General features: G+C 47.0%; 1 protein-coding gene across 1 annotated transcript; it reads right to left on the bottom strand.

The window, feature by feature from the left end:
• Window positions 1-1,235: 1,235 nt before the first annotated feature.
• Nom1 (nucleolar protein with MIF4G domain 1) lies at window positions 1,236-18,985 on the bottom strand. The gene is made up of 11 exons (XM_028864190.2): window positions 17,987-18,985; window positions 17,571-17,698; window positions 16,051-16,246; window positions 13,550-13,873; window positions 12,274-12,384; window positions 11,563-11,730; window positions 10,587-10,708; window positions 7,190-7,322; window positions 6,619-6,750; window positions 3,666-3,775; window positions 1,236-2,364 (listed from the first exon to the last, which is right to left on the bottom strand). Exons 1-11 carry the CDS (start codon window positions 18,953-18,955, stop codon window positions 2,190-2,192), a joined length of 2,568 nt encoding a protein of 855 aa, XP_028720023.1. The 5' UTR covers window positions 18,956-18,985; the 3' UTR covers window positions 1,236-2,189.
• Window positions 18,986-20,542: the final 1,557 nt, after the last annotated feature.

Genomic DNA, 20,542 nt, shown 5'->3' with positions numbered 1-20,542 from the left:
GACAGCTAGGGTTACATGGAGATACTCTGTCTCAAACAACAAAAACCCCCAGCAATAGCAAAGAAGTCATATTTGGGGCTGGAGATCTGGCTTAGTGGCTGAGTGCTTGCTATTCTAAGAGGACCTGAGTCTGACTCCCAGGACCTACACTGGCAGCTCACAACTACCCGGGACTCCAGCTCCAGGGACCCTTTTTTCGGCCTCCAAAGGCACTCACACACTTGTCCACACACTCACACACAGATAACATTTAGAAAACATAGAAAATAGACTTTTCTTTTCTGTGTAAGCTGAGGAGTGAGCCAGGGCTCAAGCAAGCGCTCTCCCACGGAGCTTTACTCTCAGCCCCCAACTCTATACACACTGTCCACTTGCCAGGACCCAGAATCCCCAGGAGGCAAAGCTCTGGGAGTGGCTGAAAGGGAGTTTCCTGATCGGGCTAATTTAGGTGCAGCTCCAACTTGAACATGGCGGCACCTTCCCATGGCCCAGGACCTTGGACTTAATAAAAAGGAGAAAGTGAGCTGAGCACCTGTGTCCATCTCTCTGCTTCCTGACCGCAGATGTGATGGGGCCTGCTGCCCTGAGCTCTTGCTGCACGACCCTCTAAGGACAGACTGCGCCTACACAGTACAACCCCCAGGCAACCCTTCCCCTCGCTCTTCTTGCCAGGTGTTTGTCATAGCAACAAGAACAGCAGCAGACATTACTGGTTCACCTCAGGGCTCAATCCTCAGGGGCGTGCACAGAGACCTCTGTGGTGATACTGTGTTCCCCAAAATATCGTGTACCTTAATAAACTTATCTGGGGTCAGAGAACAGAAAAGCCACTAGTTAGGCAGTGATAGCACACACCTTTAATCCTAGCATTCCAGAGATAGAAATCCCTCTGGATCTCTGTGAGTTCAAGGCCACATTGGAAAAAGCCAAGCATGGTGACACACACCTTTAATCCCAGAAAGCCAGCCTTTAATCCCAGAGAGTGGTGGTAGAAAGCAGAAAGATATATAAGGTGTGAGGACCAGAAACTAGAGGCATTTGGCTGGTTAAGCATTTGCCTGGTTAAGCATGTGGCTGGTTAAGCTTCAGGCTTTCCAGCAGCAGTTCAGCTGAGAGCCATTGGGATGAGGACACAGAAGCTTCCAGTCTGAGGAAACAAGACCAGCTGAGAAGTTGACCAGGTGAGGTTAGCTGTGGTTTGTTCTGTCTCTCTGATCTACCAGCATTGACCCCAATAACTGGCCTCAGGTTTGATTTTATTAATAAGAACTTTTAAGATTCCTGCTACAGACCTCCTGACTATACATGGTCAACTCAAACACACCACTACAGGGACATGCTGTTCAAACTCAAACAGAAGAGATGACTTATATAGGAGCAGCATCCCTGGTCTGTGCCTACCTCCCGGGAATGTGCACTCTACATGGGACACTGCTGGGCAGAAGGGCTCTGATTTAGGACCTTTTTTACTTCTATTTAGTTGCTTTTCAACCCTGAAGGTCAGGGTTAGTCAAGTCTACAGCACTTGAAAGAGAAGCAAACTTTAAGGCTGAAAAATAAAGAGTATTTATGCATTCACAGAAGTATGCATCCAAGGCCATTCCTTCTTCCTCAGACTGTAGCACCCCAGCGAGCAGTGAGCCCATGCTAATTCCTTACCCACCATAATCACTTACAGTCATGTTCATCTCTCTCTCTGTTCTCACCAAGTACCCAGTATCTATCTGAAATAGCCTTATCAAATAGTCCCCAAGGTGGGATTAATGAATGGGAAGAATCAGATTTGCTCTGGCTGTCCTGGAACTCATTATATAGACCAAGCTGGCCTCAAACTCACAGATCTGCCTGCTTGTGCTTGACGAGTCTGGGATTGGAGGCATGCCCACCATGCTAGGCTCAGTTTCTGAACTTTTAACAAGCGTTTCAAAAGATTAAAAAAGCCATCAATTTATGATCTCCCCCTCTCCTCATGGCTTAATGCCCCATCTTCTCTCCCCTTCCCCTTTCATCTATTATATACATACATATACATTTGAAATACACAGTACAACCCTGGGTTCAAAAAAATCTGAAACTATAGTATTTAAACCATGACAGACCATGGCATAACTCCCCTGCTCTTAGAGAGGCAGGACAGGCCTTTGAATTCACAAGTGACACCTCTTGGTCAAATGCTCCCTATCTTTTGGCTACATCCTCAGGATGGCTTTGCCCTGTAAAGACTTGGATGCCAGGCCTGCCCTCTCTCTCAGCAGACTGGCTTCCTCAGCATTCTGGAGAGTCTGTGTGTGCTTCAGTAAGAAGTGGCTGATGAAGAGCTTCAGGCCTTCTTGCAACATTCCCAGCTTCGGGTTGTCAGAAACTCTGAAAGGGAATTGGAGACACGGGTCAGGGAGGAGCTGCTCTTCCAGATCTCAGTGCCTGCTAGCTCGAGCGGCAAGGCACAATCTACTTTTAGACATTTGTTTTTTGAATGATGGGATCAGACCCATCATCTGAATAGCTCTGCTATTGAGACACTCCCACACTGGCCCTTATTTAAGGAAATCAATTTTTAGCAGAACCTTGCTATGCTGTTTAAGCTGGACTGGATCCTCCTTTGCTCAGCCTCTAGAAAAGCTGTGACCATAAGAGTGTCACTTTACCTGGCTTCTTCTTTTTTTTTTTTTAGGGACAAAGCAGCCTAGGGTGGCTTCAAATTTGGAACTCTCCTGCCTCAGTCTCCGAGGTGCTAGGACTACTGGCAGATACTGCCATAACTGGTTGTACCCAGTATCTTCTAAAGTAGGATTCTTTGTTAAGAACCTCTTTTTGGCTGGGTAGTGATGGTGCACGCCTTTAATCCCAGCACTTGGGAGGCAGAGCCAGATGGAGCTCTGTGAGTTTAAGGCCAGCCTGGTCTACAGAGTGAGATCCAGGACAGGCACCAAAAACTACACAGAGAAACCCTGTTTCGAACCCCCCCCCCACACACACACAAAAGAACCTCTTTTTACTGGGTGTGGTGGTGCATGTCTTTAATCCCAGCACTGGTGAGGCAGAGGCAGGTGTGGACCTGTGAGATCGAGGTCAGTTTGGTCTTCATGGCAAGCTCTAGGCCAGCCAGGGATATCTAGTGGGATCCTGTCTCAAAAACAAAATAAAATGAACAAACAAACAAATCCAAAAAGCAAAATAAAAATTCTTTTTTTCTTTCTTTTTTTTTCTGAGACAGGGCCTTACTCTGTATCCTAGTCTGGCCTCAAATTCACCAGGTTGCCTTGAGTTTATAGCAGTTCTTCTCCCTCAGCTTCTTAAATTCTGGGATTACAGGTATGAACCAAGATGTCCAGCTTTCACTTAAGATCTTCTTGAGGGCTAGGGATGAGGCTCAGTGGTAGAAGCATAAGCTTAGCACAGAGGCCTCATAAGAAGAAAATGAAAAGAAACCCAAAGAACAGCTTAACACATGTACTGTTACAAACCACTGCTCTCTATTAGGCAAGTCTTGCAATTCTTCAATCCACTGCATAGATATTAGAGCTTAGAATTAGGTCTAAAATCATGCACTAGGCACAACCCTGGCTTTATAAACTAACAGCAGTGAAACAGGAATAACCTCCGTGCTTGCTCAAATGACAATCTGCTCTTTTCCCATGTCTTATCAGGAAATACTGGGCACGTACCTTGAGAAAATTAAACCCAGGTCGTCTTCTTCTGTTTCCATCAACAGCTCAGTCAATACTCTCCGGAGGAAGTGGACTCTGGGTTTATCCAATTCACTGAATTCAACTACCTAAGGGTCAGGAGATAGGAAAACATCATCCTGCTGATTCAGTGTTGCCATGATTTGGGACCCTTCTTGCTCACTGCAACAGCAACTGCTGGCATGCACACAGAATACTGCTGGTAGGGTGGGCTGGCTCCTAGGCTGAGAGCCACAGGGCAACGGCAATCATAGCTACAGGGATATACACTCCAAACCTGAGGTTTACTTAGTGAGGGCAAACAGGTACTGCCCCTGTCCTCTGAAGTAGCCACTCTTGAGTGACAACCCTACACAGAGAGTGTAGGTTAGAGGAGAGGCCAATTAGCACACATACAGGTATGTGTTTCCCAGAAAAGCATCTCACTCAATTTTAGCAGTGGGATAAGCAAACTATATGTACACCATGGACTTCCATGCAGAAATCACTACGTAGAGAACCACAGACATGAACATGGAGAAAACACAAACTCAAGTTGAATTCAAATAGAGCTTCACATCTCTTCCAAACATGTTTCTTAACACTTTGGGCTTTTCCTCCCAAAATCTTGGGCTTCTTTATTCTTTCTCTAAAGCATCCAATCTCATCCCACAGCAGCCTATTTTGTTTTGTGACTGACCTCCAGGCCAGCTTAAATGGCATGGTCACTTTCCTTCTCTCTTCTAGGCAGCTGCTGAGGTTTTACAGCTTGCCTGTAGTAGTTTTTCCTCTTTAAAATGTTAATAAAATTGCCCATACTCTTAAAAAAACAAAAACAAAAACAAAAACAAAGAACAGCTGCCCAGGTACAGGGTCTGGTAACAAGGTTCTGCCTAGAGAGGCTTGAGCTATGCCCACACACTCTGCTCAGACACAGGCACAGGACAGCACAAAGGCATGCCTAAGAACAAGGAACGCGTGTTAGAGTGGCTCCCCTGAGAAGAGCCAAGGGCACAGACAAGAGACTAGGAACAGGGTCAGGGGGGTGTCTGGAGCTCTGTGCTGGCTGTTCTTGGTTGTCAACTTAGTTTTAGAACTAAAACTCTACTTGTGAGGGATTTTCTGCTTAATTTGAAATAGGAAGATCCAGCCAGGCGGTGGTGGCGCACGCCTTTAATCCCAGCACTCGAGGCAGAGCCAGGAGGATGTCTGTGAGTTTGAGGCCAGCCTAGGCTATCAAGTGAGTTCCAGGAAAGGCACAAAGCTACACAGAGAAAACCTTGTCTCGAAAAACAAACAAACAAACAAAAAAAAAAAAAAAAAAAAAAAAAAGAAAAGAAAAGAAAAAGGAAGATCCACTTCTAATCCAGAGCTTGAGATGGGAAGACATCTTTAATCTGGGCCATGCCTTCTGCTGGAAGCCATATAGGACATGGAAGAAGGAAGCTTTTGCTCTTTGCCTGCTTGCCCTGCCTTGCTAGCAAGTCCATTCCTTCACTAGCATTGGAGCCTACTTCTTCAGGATTCCAGTGTGTACTGTAGACCAGCTGAGGCATCCAATGTCATGGACTCAGCGACTATTAGATTCTTGGATTTTATGCTCACAGCCAACCATTGTTGGATTAGCTGGACTGCAGACTGTAAGTTGTTCTAATAAATCTCCTTTCTATATATGTATCAAGAGATTTATTCCATATGTTGTTATTTTAGAGAACCCTGACTAATACAGCCCTACCCCCCACAATTGGCTCCTGCCCACTTCTCACAGTCACAAGGAATTACCAGCAGACACTTGGATAAAAGGCAGGAAGGACAAATGCACACAGGACACAGGAGGCTGCCCTGCAGACCAGTAATGCCACAGGACACTGAACTCAGCACCCTGACTTGTCTCTGCTCTTTACCTCCTTCTGGATTTCTTAGGATACTGGCAGCCCACGCTGAATCCCAGCTACTGTGCTAGGCTTTACTGTCTTCCGTACTGGCGCTTTAGGTGGGGAACTTACAGCCTTACGGTATTTTGCAGTGAAGATCCACAACTATATATTTAAAAGGAAGAAAGTCTGTCCTAGCTAGTTTTATGTCAAGTTGACATAAGCTAGGGTCATCTGAGAGGAAGGAGCCTCAGTTAAGAAAATATCTCCATAAAATGAGCTGTAGAGATTGATTCAGGAGGACCCACCCATTGTGGGTCCTCCAGGACCTCTGCATCAGCTCCTGCCCCAGGTTCCCGTCCTGACTTCCCTCAGTGGTGGACTGTTACCTGGAAGTGTAAGTGAACTAAACCTCTTCCTCCCCAAGCTGCTTCTGGTCACTGTGTTTATCACAGCAGTAGTAATAACCCTGAAGACAAAGGCCTACTTCACTTTATGCTCCCAGCTGAGCTATGACCAGTGCAGCATTGTATAACTAGGACTTGACTATCAAAGAACCTGGGCTGAAGAGATGGCTCAGCAGCTCAAGTCACTGGTTGACAAGCCCAATGACCTGAGTTGATTCTCAGAATCCATGTGGTGGAAAGAGAGAACCAACTTCTGAAAGCTGCCTTCTGACCTCAGCACACTCAAGCTCATGCACATAAACACACACAAAGTAATGTAAAGCAAAACAATGCAAACCCTGTAACCAGACACTAATTCTCTAAGTCAATTTACATTATGTATTGACTAGATATTTTCTATGATGGCTATGATAATGAAAACATTTTCATAGCTAGAGGTGGTGATGGTGGTGGCAGCACTCACCTATTTTAATCCCAGCATTGGGGAGACAAAGGCAGGAGGATCTCTGAGTTTGAGGCCAGCCTGGTCTACAGAGTGAGTTCCAGGACAGATAGGGCTACACAGAGAAACCCTGTCTCAAAAAATCAAAAAACAATTCAGAAGTTCAAAAAATGCAATTTTTAAAATACACCAAATAAAAGGATTTTACTAATTTCTTGCATTATACAAACCTTTAGGATAGAAAGTGGAAGTGATTTTGTCTTCAACAAGTGTGCTACCAGATGAACCAGATTTGAGAACTTAGTGGCTGGCAAATTTTCTAAGTCCCGAAATTTGTCCCATATGCTGAACTGGAAAGTCATCTAGTCAATAGTAAAGAAGAAAAAAGTTAAAATGCGGCAAACCAGTGGAACAATTCATGAAGAACATACGCTAAAGGTACTCTATTTCTTAGTCCTCGTCAACAACCCAAGTCAGGACTAAGAGCAACTTCCCTGTCCCTTCCTGACACCATCATAGATGTCCCTTTGGTTGTAGTTTTGTCCTACTCATCAACGGCTTTCAAGAAAGGTTGGTAGCAATAACCAGTTATTAGAGACCAGTACCCTGAAACACTATAGAGGTGTCCAGGAAGCCTGGTCACAATCCTTCCAGCTGTGACAGACAAGCTGCCTTGGGATGTAAGTTCCATCTTCTCTCCAATGCAGGAAGGCCTGGCTGCCTAGCATGGACAAGATCAATGATGGGACATGGAACTCCTGTAATGAGCCATCTAGATGTTCTGGTGGTCTTCTAAGTTACCTGGAATCTCCTTTCATAGCTGCAGAACTTGCTAGCCAGGAAAGCGTAGAAAGGGTTGTAGGTTTTTTCCTGCAGGCAGCAATCCATGAGGATGTGAACAATCTCTCTCTCCTGCTGGTCCTTCAGCCCAAGTCTGCAGACAAACAGTCAGACTAAGAATGTAATCTAATTTCAATGTTTATGGCAAAATCAGCCCCTCTCTGGCTGAGGGGTCCAGTGGAAAATGAGTTGTTAAAGACGGCGTTGAAGTCATATATTGGGCCACAGTCTTGTTCCTAGCTTCTATGGGTCTCAGTTTTCCTAATAACGTGGCGAAATGTGTGAGGCACAATACAACTCCAAGTTGTAGAGTTGTAGTGTAGAGCTACAAAGCCAAGGACTGGTTCTTGAAGACAATACAGACGACTCTCCTGTGATGCCATGAAGCTGGGTGTGGTTAAGGTAATGACTTTACTTTTTGGTTTTTTAAATTATGTTTTGAAATTTTTTTTTTTTTTTTTTTTTGTTTTTGTTTTTCGAGACAGGGTTTCTCTGTGTAGCTTTGTGCCTTTCCTGGGACTCACTTGGTAGCCCAGGCTGGCCTCGAACTCACAGAGATCCGCCTGGCTCTGCCTCCCGAGTGCTGGGATTAAAGGCGTGCGCCACCACCGCCCGGCTATGTTTTGAAATGTTTATTTTTATGTGTATGGGTGTTTTGCTTGCATGCATGTCTGTGCATCACCTGTATGTCTACTGCCCATGGGGACTAAAAGCAGGCATCTGAGGCCCTACTGTACTGGAGTACAGATAGTGTTTGTGAGCTGCCACGTGGGTGCTAGTAATCAAACCTGGGTTCTGTGGAAGAGTAGTAGCAAGTGCTCTTAAATGCTGAACCATCTCACCAGACACTTAATTTCTGACTTTTTTTTGTTTTGTTTCAAGACAGGGTTTCTCTGTGTAGCCCCGGTTGTCCTGGGACTTGCTTTGTAGACCAAGCTGGCCTTGAACTCCGAGATCCATCTGCCTCAGCCTCCTGAGTGTTGGGATTAAAGGCGTGCGCCACCGTACTCGACACTTTCTGACTTTTCTGACTTAATGTGACAGCTGTGGTGCTGCGCAGCAATAACCTAATACTCAGGAAACTGAGGTGGGAGACTTGTGAGCTCAATACCAGCTTGACCTACACAGGGAGACCTGTCTCAAACCCCCAAAACACCCTTCCCCCAGGTAAAACTCACATCAAAATGCATTCTTTCCCGTGTACAATCCTGTGAGTGTGGCTAGGCCTATAGGGCCAGGCAGTAACCACCACAGTGGGATCATGGAAGTTCTACAGCCCCTACGCCCCCTTCCTTCCTTTGCAGCAGGGCACTCTCCTGAAACATAGGACAACACAGACATGTTTTGTGTGCCTCTACTTCTGCTGCGTCAACAGCCCGGAAGTAGCTGTCCAAGTCTAGCTCCTTGTCCAGGGTAAGACTATTTTAGAAGCACCCGTGCTGGTGTGGGCCTCGCTGCTTAGTCTTCTGCAAGCTGACTGACAAGGAACTGTGCACCTAGAGGACCCACAGCCAGTCTACCCATGAGTGGAAGAACACACAGCCTTGAGTTTTTGGTGATTAAACACAACCGATTGTCTTTTTTCTTTTGGAGGTCATCAGGAGTTGAACCCACAGCCCTGTTCACGCCAAGCAAACCCTCTAGCACTGAGCCATGTCCCTAGCCCCAGCCGACTCTCCTCTGAATCCAGTAGCTGTAGACAAAGGCAGATGCTCTGTGACTTAGGAAACAAACAGCAACTCTTCTGCCACGTTACCCACACTTTCCCCAGCACACACAGGAGCCGTTCAAGGTGGGCGTGGGCCCCAAAGAGCCAGTTTCATTTCAGCTGTGCTGCACCTCCCATGGGGTTCCATGGCTACAAGAACAGACAATGACAAAAAAAATTCTGCAGTGCTGCAATGCTGGGGTCAAGGGCCTCACACAGTTGACTGACGATCCTGGCCTGGCTAATGATGTTCATGAATAAAAGTGGGGCGGGCAGGGAGTCACTGTTAAGTCTGAGATGCATTTTCTTTTGTATCCTAGCTGACCCGGGAAGTAAGATTCTCCAGCTTCAGCCTGGCAAGTGCTAGGACAGGTTGCACCACCATGCCCAGCAATGTTAAAGGTTTGAAAACACTGAAATTAACTAGGACGTCCCAGTCTCCTTATGTTTTCCTGATAAAAACACTGTGGTGAAGAGGGACGCGAGGAGGAAAGGGTTTATCTGACTGACACTTTCAGGTCGCAATCTACCACTGAGCCAAGTCAGGGCAGGAAGCACAGAGGAATGCTGTTTACTGGCTTACCCTCTGGCTCACTCATGCTAGGCTAGTTCTTATTTGATTGGGATGATGCTGCCCACAGTGGCCGAGTCTTGCATCAGTTAAGACAGTCCCTTAATATGCACAATTACTCTACTGAGATTCTTTTCAGGTGACTCTAGGCCCTGTCAAGTTAACACTAACTAAGCCATAAGAATGGTGAAAGAAATCCATTTTGACATCAAGGACATTAGTCAGAACTGGAACATTTCCCAAAGGTCATGTGTTGAGGGCTCGGTCCCTAGCCCATGGTGCTACTGGAGGTGAAGAAACCTTGAGGAGGCCAAGTGGAAGGGAAGTCAGGTCACTGGGGACATGCCCTTCAAGGGGATACAGGGAAGCTAGTCTTCTTTCTGCTTGCCAGCTTCCATGAAATAAGCAGGTCTCTTCTACCACACATTTCTGCAATGATGTATTATCCCACCACTACCAGAGCAACAGGGCCAAGTGACTGGACTAAAACTATAGGTCCAAATAACTCTTCCTCCTTCTGGTTGATTTTCTCTGTCACAGTGATACAAAGTTTGACTGGACAGGATAATCTTCCTTTAACAAAGTCCTCAGAGACAGACACTGACAGGGAGACTCAGTGCTACTGACATTCAGGAAACAGCTCAGAAACATGAGCAAGCTCAAGGTTTCCATATCAACAAGGCCCAGTTCAGAAACCAGTTATCAAACTTGCACTTATTTCTAAGTTTGAAGCAGATAAAGGAAGGATTTAAGATCCAAATGGTTAGACACTTTGTAAAATTTACAACTAATTAAGTCAGAAAGAGACAACAATCCCAACAATCAACAGCCCTGACAGACTATCAGGTGGCTGGTTACCAACACTGCCAGCCAAGCTCTCACCTCATGACACATATGCTACTTACCAAGGGCATACTAGTAGGGATCAATGTCTTATGAGGTTCACATGGGACCCAGAAACCCAGGTGAGAGGAAAGTAATGGAAAAGTGGATCAAATTACCCCGAAGTTAAAAGCTAGATTAACGTACTTCGTTACGTCTATTAAATAACAGACCAAAATGTTCACAGCAATACTTACTTCAGCAGCTTTTCAAAAGCATCCAAGAAGTCCTCACTTGTCATTATAGTGCAGAATATGTTCCTCCTGACATCAGTGTTCATTCTCTGCTTCCTTGCAAGCTCCAGCATCTTGGAGCTAACCTGAAAGAAAGAGAACAGTGTCCAGACCCTCCCATCATCCAGATGCAAGCAGTCTCCTTAGAAACAGGACACTGTTCCTTAGCATAGCATGTTTCTGAACTTGAATTTCTGAAGCGTAACATACACATTTGAGCACAATGTGACTGTAAACCATATGTACATGTATGCACGTAAATGCCATGTCTGTATTCTTAGGCAACTCCTACAGGGAGAAAAGCTCAGTGGGAGCCTTCTCAGGAGGTGGATCTGCTCTGTGGGTCAGATTTGTGCATCAAATAAAGATCAAGTTCAGATACAAGCAGCTGCCAGTGCCTGGGAGCCAGAATTAGTAAGTGAGACCATAGTCCCCAGGAAGAAAGTCAAAAAGGAAATTGGAGTCACAACCTGAATCCACAGTAGGAGATGGAACATACGCCTCCCGGAACAGCATGTGCCCGAGTTCCAACAACAGCTCCTCAAATGAGTTTCATTTTCACCCTTTTCTCACTGCACTCCATTTCTAGATTTTGTTTGAATTGGGTTTTTGAACTTTTTTGTTCATTTTTGGTTTTTTGAAACAGGTTTCACTGTGTAGCCCTGGCTGCCCTGGAACTCACTCTATAGACCAGGCTGTTCTTGAACTCACAGAGATCCACCAGGCTCTGCCACCACCACCCAGCAGGTTTTGGAACTTTTAAAAATTCTTAAGCAGCAGAGAAACGGACTGAATCCTATGTTGACAGGAGCCACTTCTATGAAGCCTCCTGACAAGCCTGTGCGGTACACCCCAAGAACACTCGGGAATAACGGGAGCTGGTGGAGGCAGAGCAGACTACTGACAGAGCAGGCCAGGCAGCCAACTGGGGTCCTCATACCGTTCCTGCAAGTGGCTTCTGTAAGGGTGTTTGATGACTGTTGTTGATCATGGGGGTCCCACTCCACGCAGACCCCACAATCCACCAGCGACCAGTCTGCTCTGCGTTTAAGATGCCATCCCAGGAGATTCGAAGCTGAGTCTCAGAACCTGAGCCAGCATTGCGTACCTGAGGAAAAGAAAAGGCGTCATGAAGTGCTTCGGCTGGCTCACACTCCGCACTTCTGTCATGCTTTGTTTGAAAACGGCAGTGTGGGCGTAGGATTATGGCAATGAATCATGGACAACTGGAACAGTTAGCCTGTTTGGAAAAAGGCCAGAAAGAGCCATCAACTCTCGCGCTGTTTGTGAAGTCTATGGGTTCCTTATCCACATGTGTGTGACCTGGGCTCTACAACAATGACTATGTGACTAAAGACAAGAACAACCTTGGTAACCATTTCACACTGTACGGCAGGAGCTTCCAGGTCCCAGGTGGGGCCTGGCCTTCTGAGTATCAACAGAGGATCCTATCATACAGCCTTAGCTTAGCACCTTGGCAGACTCATACTGGGCATCCGACCAACTTGATGACTCCTGTGCATGGAGGTTCCACGGTCTCACTACAGATACATAGTTTCTAAGACTTGAGCTGCACATAGTGTGACCACAGTCACAATGGGTCCATGATGGCATGGCGACTCAGGACAAACCAGAATAGGGTGTCACTCACCAGAGTCCTCTGTAACTTCCTTAGTCTCTCTATAGGCTCCGGATCATAGCCAGGGATTTTACGCATGTCATTGTTTTTCAGAGCCAGCATTGTCTCCAACATGAACCGCACCTTAAAGGAGAGGTAACCAAACTCATCATTTAACAGTTACTGGAGATGCCATGGGCAAGACATATCTTGGCTGAAGCACATGGTCCCCACTGATGAGAACCCCGATAGCCTGGAGGTGGTCTGTGATACCTTTAACACCTCATTTAGCAGAGTATTTTAAAACAGACAAGGTTCACTATCCAGAGGACTTCTCTCCTCCACTCCCACAATCCTAGCCCTAGTATGAGGGTGACTCAGAATCCTTTCTGGCAAATCCTTCTTCAAGACTTATCTAGATGCCAAGTTGAATATCCAGAAGGGAATAATCTTCTCGGATCTCTTCCTGTATATCCTTCAGGATGACCCCGAATTCCCATCCCATGTTCCTGCTCCTCCAAGTCACTTACTTCTGACCACCAAGGCCGCATCCACTGCCACCACACTCACACACGCTACTTTTGTTTCCAGATTCCCGCTCTGGCCACCTCCCATCTTTTCTACAGTGGGGTCAAAGTGGCCCCCAAAGAAGACCATCTGCCAATAACTCTCTGCTCAGATCTTCCTCCACCCAAGAAAAAAAAAAAAAACCTGGCTCCTGGCCCTCCCCTCTCCTCTGGTCAACCCCCCAGGTTCCCACACTGGTGCTATTTGACAGGTCACAGTCTCCTTCCTTCCTGGGGGTTTCTCGGGTACTGTCCTAAGCCCTCAGATGGGGTGGGCGCTGTGAGCCCATGTTACAGAGGAAATTGGCTGGCAAGACTAAGTCTCTGCTGCTCAGACACAGTGCCACACATCCGACCCAGGCTGACACCGAGGTCTGGGAAACAGCTTCTGAGAGGGCAAACAAATCCGTTATAATCATAAAATATGTATGGGTTCTTAATGAAGAAACAAGGTTCAGGCATCATATGGTGGTACATACCTGTAACCCCAGCACTCAGAGGAGGATCATGAGCTTGAGGCCAGCCTGGGCTACATAGTGAGACTTTATCTCAAAAATGCAAGGAAACAAAAACAAACCCCTCAAAACCAAGGTCAGTTTGCAGACTAAAGACAAAGGACAGTGCTAGGAAAGGCAGAAGAGAACAAGAGCATTAGGGTGCGAACGAGCGTCCAGCCAGCCACTCATTGATGCCGTCACTCTATGTGCTTCACGGGTACTCAGCAGGGCGAGTGGCACTCCTACCCTGTTCTGGTCCTGAAACTTGCTGCCTGCCCCACTGGCCTTGGCCTGGGCTTCTGTGATCAGCTCCTTAAGTGACAAGGCATCATCTTTTCTCAATGCAAAGCCCACATTTTTCAGCATCAGCAGGATCAGCTCAATGTCTTTTTCCGTAAAAGTTCCAACAAGCTTCTTCAAAATGTCAAAGATGAGGAGAGACTGTACCACGTGGAAGTTGTACAAATGGGCAATCATGGTAAACAGGTTGTCCAGTTCTTTCCCCTCACCTCCATCTTTATAGACATCATCAAACTTCTTCACCACGGCCTCAAGGAAGCAAGCACCAACCTGAAGGAGATGAAGAAATGTCATCATGTCATCCTGGGACCTGCCTGTCAAACTGCACAAACACCTGTAAAGCACAACATGAGTGCAGGTGGGGTAAGGGTTCCAGCAGGGAGCTGGTAACCAAGAATGCAGATTCCAGGAACTCAGGCTTCACATACTGATGAGAAGATTCTAATAATCAACACAGTACTGAGCGCCTGCCTCAGCATACAAACCTTTTCTGTAAAAATACTCCCATTTCTTTAGAATCAACAACAAAGTGGGTTTTAGCCAGATGTCATTGTGGCTCCCTAGAAAAATTTCTTTAGGGCTGGCTGGAGAGATAGCTCAGTGGTTAAGAGCACTGACCTCTCTTCCAGAGGACCTGGGTTCAATTCCCAGCACCCACATGGTGGCTCACAACCATCTGTAATGGGATCTGGTGCGCTCTTCTGGCCTGCAAGGAAGGACACGTGTGGGCAGAACATTGTATACATAATAAATAAATAAATGTTTAAAAAAATTTTCTTTAAAAAAAGTGACGGCAAAATGGCTCCGCATAAAGGAGCTTGCTTCCCACCTGATGCCTGATGAAGCTGGGCAAGGTCACTATGGTGTGTCCTTTTGCTGTTCTAGAACATTTGATTTACAATTCCTAAGTGTATGCTGGGGAAGAAGGCGGCCAGATCAACCTGTGGTGGATCTGAACAAAGGCAGTGAAACCTGAAGGTAGAAATGGCAGTCACTCCTGCTGGTAGCATCATCTTGTGACTACTTCCTCCTGCAGGATACCCAGCTGGGAGATGAGTAAGGCAGCTGTGACAGACGGGAAAGAAAGGGCTGCTCATGAGAGTGACTGAGGAGAGACTGGCAGGGTAGGCATCACTGGCTGTGAGCCCCAGCATTTGGTCTGGATCTCCAGGAACTAGGCAGGGGTGAGCAGGTTGTGGTCTGCTAGTCAAAATCTGTTTTATTGTCAGTTGGACCTGTGCATATTTATGCTAAAATTCACATAAGATAAGACATGTAGACGTACAAGGGCAGATGATCCACATTCAGCCCAGAGTGTAATGGGCAAGTACACACAGGATTGCTAGACTGCAAAACCATGAAGCTAGAAAGACTGGCAATATTGATTTCTGGAGGCCCAAACTAAAGGCCTGAGGCTTGATTCCCTGGAGAGAAACCCAAGCACACCCTCTCCTAGTAGCACCACCATCTTGGAAAATGTTAACAGAGTCAGATGCTTCCGAGAGCAAGAAACACTGAGACACTAATTCAAGTATGTTTTCAGCACACAAATAGGTGCAATTATGTAACAGGCTAAAATTTAAATTCTATTAGTGTTAATATTAGTGTTTAAAATTAAACATACTAGTATAACTTAGAGATAGGAAAAAAAAACTCATGTTGCCAACACTGATTCTGGTATGTGAATTTTAGCATAAATCTGCAAAGGCCTGAATGTTAAGTGATTGAAAAAGGCACACAGTAGCTGAGAACAGCTGTAACATTCTTTTTCTTCCATGAGTGCCTGGGAGGTTTTTCTCAGTGCAGTTTAATGGGAACCAGCATCCTGAGAACGCAGCCTATCTGGCACAAGCTTTAGTGGATGCCATTAGCTAAAGTACTCTAATGACTTCCCCTTGAACAAGTCATCTCATTGTCCTTCATGCTATTAGCAAAGGTTTAAATGGGAAGTAGGACCAATAATTTCAGGTTTTCGAATCAAGTAAATTCCTGAGGTTCTGTGGTGGTCGTATCTATGACTTTTAAAATAACTCACTGAAATGCTGTCTGCACTCAAATCACTTTGATTAAGTCTGCTAAACTGTCCCAGTGTGGTACAGGATGGGGGAGGCACCACAACAGCCATAGAACAGCGTCAATTACTGTGATTATGGGGCACCAGGAAAGCTGTCCAGGGCGTCCATTACACTTTGTAATGGCAAGAAAATGGACTCAGGCATTCACACATGAAAATAAGCATAGCCCTTGGGGTGGGGGGACGCACTACAGAAGCACAGTTCCTGAGACCGTCAATGCAGATCTTGCACAGCAGGGCTTTTGAGGTAGTTAGGCCCTCTCTCCTCTGCCCTGAGCTTCCCAATGCCTTAACTTCTCAAACTCCCCGACTCCGTGCTAGAACACTATTCCACACGACACCGTCAGTGTATGGAGAAAGGGCACAGCGGTACCTCTATTCCAACCGTGTGGTGAAGGATGCTGACTAAGAGGACATGCTCCATCATCAGTCTGCTGGGCATAGCTGAGGCGGTGACACAGGCATCCATGAGGGCAGAGGTCAGGGTGTCGGTCATGTGCTTCCTACTGTGGGCCATGTACAGCTCCTCCAGCTGCCCACTTATAGATGCCATGTTTGGCTCACTCAACCTGCAGTGGAGTGTGAGCAAAGTGTTACTGATACATTCTGTTTCCTATATACACTGTGTACCTGTGCTTAATAATGAACCTGCTGTCAAAACAACAGGTAATGGTGGAATTACAGGATGTTATGGAAACAGCATGAGTTTTAATGAAAAAGAAATAAAAAGCACAGAGGAGGGAAGAGGAAGCTTGACAAAGGCTGGCACGAGAGTCTTCAGTGATAGAACAGCCATGCATCTTGATATTGGTGGCAGTCACCCAAATCTTCATTTGACAAAACTGCACAGAATCAGTCTCAACCTCTCTCTTGTAAAAAGGATGAGACCTGAAAAAACTGTGTGTCAGTTTCATTTGAGACAGGGTCTCATGTGTCCAAAACTGGTCTCAAACTTCCTACATATCCAAGGGTGATCTTGAACTTCTGATCCTCCTCCATGTACCCACAGAGTCCTGTGATTACAGCATTACAGGCATGTACCACCATGCTTGGTTTATGTGGTTTGGTGAGCTAGGGCTTCAGGCTTTGTGCATGTTAGATGGGGACTCTCCTGACTTAGCCACACCCCCAGTCTCTCCTCTCCTCTCCCTCCTTCTCTCCCTCCCTCCTAACTCCCTCCCTCTCTCTCTCTAACTGTAGGAGAGGCTGGGAGTGATTCCTCTAAGGACCTCCCTACAGTCTTTGCAACTCCCAGTGATCTATAATAATTAGTTATATTATAAATTATATAATAATAAGTTAAGCAACAAAGGACAACATATATTTGAAACTGACAAACTTAGACGAGGGGCTAGAGGCTAGGACAGTGGTCATCTTTAGAGGGCTTGGAAGAGAGACCTGAATGAGGCTGAGTGAGGGACATGAAGAAGTGGAGAAGGGCTTTCTTTAGACAAGTGACTCCGATTCATCTGTTAAATCAAGACAGCCAACAGGGAAAGGTGACAAATTCCCACCCACGTGGCTTCCATTGAACCTTCTGATGTCTTATTCTTAAAATGAAGAATAAAAAAACAAAAAAAACAAATGGTAGCTGAGACCCTGTTCACCACCAGATGGATTCACTTTTGCAGGGAGAGGTGACTTCATCTGGGTCATTCCTGGGATAACACAGAACCCTGCCCTCCCTGTTCCTTCTTGCTTCTAAGAACAACCGGTGAGAGGTCTTCAAACGTGGAAAGGGCAATACCAAAAGCTGAGCATCCTACCTCTTCAAGGTTAGGTCCAGTTATCTCACACCAAGAACAAGGATCCAGAACACTGTCTAGTCCTAGCCCTGCTGTTTGCTCTTTAGATGGTTTCTATAGTTAAATAATAATAATTCTGTCAGGTTACCTGTTAATTAGGCCTTTAACCTGCTTCTTCAGCCTTTCCAGCTCTTCTTTCTTGCGGGCATCCACTGTCTCCTCGCCCCTCAACCGAGGCGGGATGTATTTTTCACCACTTTCAATACAGTGACTTTCCTTGAAGATAGGAATAAAATTGCAAATTTAGAGTGGACAAATTTAGTATTCTTCCACGTTATTTACTCTAAATCCTAACCTCATGAGGATTCGGAGCAGCTATCATTACAGGCCACGGTTGTTTGACCAAGCGAAGTTCTACTGAGTGAATGCCTGCAATGGCCTGGGTCGGCCTTCCCTTCAGCAGGCCGTGGCTGCCACTGTGTGTCACCGCCGGTACTGTTCTGTACCCTGCCCCTCTCCCTCACCCCCTTTGGAATGACAGCCCAAAGGTTGTTGGTGTCATACCTGATGTTCTGCGTCATCTTCCGAAGAACTTTCGCTCTTTTCTACCGCCTCTGCAAAACGGACTCTCTTATTCCCTTTACTCTTTAGCGTCTCAACTTCTGCTGCTCTCTCCCTTTGCGAGTTTACATCCTCCTGTTCCGCTTGCGAGTCCGAGTCCTCCTCACTTGCCTCGGAACTGTCCTCTAGGTCACTCTCCAAGAGTGTCTGTCCAGCCTCCGCCTTTTCTTCCTCCTCCTCCTCCTCGCTGCTTTCGTACAGGCCGCCGCCTCTCCCACATTCCAGGGCCCCCAGAATGTAATCCAGCCCGTCGCGCGCGAAGCTGAGCGGCACCGAGCTGCCGTCGCCCTTCTTCTTGCGCTTGTTCAGGCCGAGGCATCGCTCCAGCTTTCGGATCTCTCGGTCCTCCTCCTCGTTGGCCGCTAGAAGAGCCCGTTTCCGGGCGGCGGCGGTGGCGGTGGCGGGTTTTCCAGGGGCACTTTGAGCCTTGGTCTTAGTTGAGATCGCCGTGGCCCTGGGAGAGGAAGTCTTAGCCTTAGCCTGGGTCGCCGTGGCCTTAGTGTTAGCGGAGGAAGCCTTGGCCTTGGCGGGGTGCGCTGTGGCCGAGGCTGGGGTCGGTCGCGTCTCGGAGGGCGGCGGAGCCTCCCGGCCTCCGGTAAGGCCGACACTAGCCTCTTGGTCCCCGGACCCGGAGCCCACCGTCCTCTGCAGGCGCCGCGCTTTCCTCAGGTGTCGCTTCTCCTTACGAAGCTCCTTGCGGCTCTTTCGCCCGCTGGGCCGGGAGCGCGCCACGGCGCCCTGGCCCTCGCGGCCCTCGCGGGTCTCGCTCTCGGAGGTAGCTCGCACGAAGTCCTCCACGGCCAGCCGCAGCCGCTTCAGGGCCCCCTCCCCGCCGCCCGGACCACGGCAGCCGCCGTTACGTTTCGGACGCGCCATGCGCCGGTGCGCTCCACCCCGGCCCGCAGCACCCATGCCTGCAGATACGGCTAACTTCCGGGATGCCCAGCGGCACGACTTCCGCCGGGGGCGGAACTTCTGGACGAGCGCTTCTGCTAGACGGAAAAGTTGGGATGGGAGGACGGTGCCCTCTGCTGGTCGGAGGGCAGCAGTCACAGACACTAACAGAGTCTGAAAACTGAAGCCCAGGCAGATAGATCTTCGCATTCAAAGCGAGTTCCAGGACAGCCAGGGACAGAGAAATTCCTGTCTTGAAAAAAAAAAAAAAAAAAAAAAAAAAGAAAGAGAGACAGAGACAGAGACAGAGAGACAGAGAGAGACAGAGACAGAGAGACAGAGAGACAGAGACAGAGACAGAGAGGCAGAGGCAGAGACAGAGAGACAGAGACAGAGAGAAAGTAAGAAAGAAAGAAAGAAAGGAAGGAAGGAAGGAAAGAAAGAAAGAAAAGAAAGGCCGGGCGGTGGTGGCGCACGCCTTTAATCCCAGCACTCGGGAGGCAGAGCCAGGTGGATCTCTGTGAGTTCGAGGCCAGCCTGGGCTACAAAGTGAGTCCCAGGAAAGGTGCAAAGCTACACAGAGAAACCCTGTCTCGAAAAACCAAAAAAAAAAAAAAAAAAAAAAAAAAAAAAAAAAAAAAAAAAGAAAGAAAGAAAGAAAAGAAAAGAAAAGAAAGACACTGAAGCCCCAGCATTTTGTTTTGGGGTGCACAGCAGAACTCACCCTAGCTTTAAACTCCACACATAGCATAACTTCCATACATCCTTGCATTTCTATGCATGCATGCATGTGTACCCAAGGGAAGGCACTCGATACCATTTGTCCATATATCTTTTTTCTTTCTTCTTTTGAGACAGTGTCTAAGTCAGTGGCCCAGGCTGACCTTGAACTCTTGGGCTCAAACACTCCCTAGCTGAGTCTCTGGAGTAGCTAGAACTCCAGGCCCACAGTATTGCACCTGACTAGTTATTTCCAACATTTGTACATTAGAAGTGACACTATAATAAATATCTTTGAATATATAGCATCTTATATTTTCAGGAGCAGAGCCTGAAGGCCACATCCTAAGAAGGATGATTTCTGAAGTTAAGAGTTTGTAAAATGAGCCAGGTGGCGGTGGCGCATGCCTTTAATCCCAGCACTTGAGAGGCAGAGCTAGGCGGATCTTTGTGAGTTCAAGGCCAGCCTGGGCTATAGAGTGAGATCCAGGACAGGCACCAAAACTACACAGAGAAACCCTGTCTTGAACCCCCCGCCCCCCAGAAGAGAGTTTGTAAAATGAGTGTGAAAATACTGCTGGCTTCATAGGGTGAATGAAGATTAGGTGAGGTAATAGGTGCATAGAGCTTAGAGCAAAGCCTGACCCATGCTGAATACATACCCAGAGTTATGAGTCCACAGGGTTACTGCTGTCACCATTAGCAATGACCAGCTCCTGTTTGAGTTACACAATTTGTGAATACAGGGAAGATACAGCCACAGTGGTTTCACCAATGATGTCGAGGGACGAGAGTGGATGCTGTAGAGTCCTATGGGATCCCAAGAGAATTACCTGAAGGAATATGGGGGAAAGGTGCTAGTTAGAGCAGGAGGATAGAGCCTGT

The sequence above is a fragment of the Peromyscus leucopus genome, chromosome 3, assembly GCF_004664715.2.
Source record: "Peromyscus leucopus breed LL Stock chromosome 3, UCI_PerLeu_2.1, whole genome shotgun sequence".
In the NCBI taxonomy this organism is placed as follows: Eukaryota; Metazoa; Chordata; class Mammalia; order Rodentia; family Cricetidae; genus Peromyscus; species Peromyscus leucopus.
The sequence above is the reverse complement of the archived record's forward strand: the minus strand, read 5'-3'. Positions and strand labels throughout refer to the sequence as shown.

Excerpts from the sequence above, each read along its gene's own strand:
- Nom1 (XM_028864190.2), bottom strand. The coding sequence starts at position 18,955 with ATGGGTGCTGCGGGCCGGGGTGGAGCGCACCGGCGCATGGCGCGTCCG. Across the intron at positions 16,247-17,570 it reads GTTAAAGGCCTAATTAACAG|GTTGAGTGAGCCAAACATGG; the intron begins GTAACCTGACAG and ends ACTCCACTGCAG. Across the intron at positions 12,385-13,549 it reads AGTTTCAGGACCAGAACAGG|GTGCGGTTCATGTTGGAGAC; the intron begins GTAGGAGTGCCA and ends CTCTCCTTTAAG.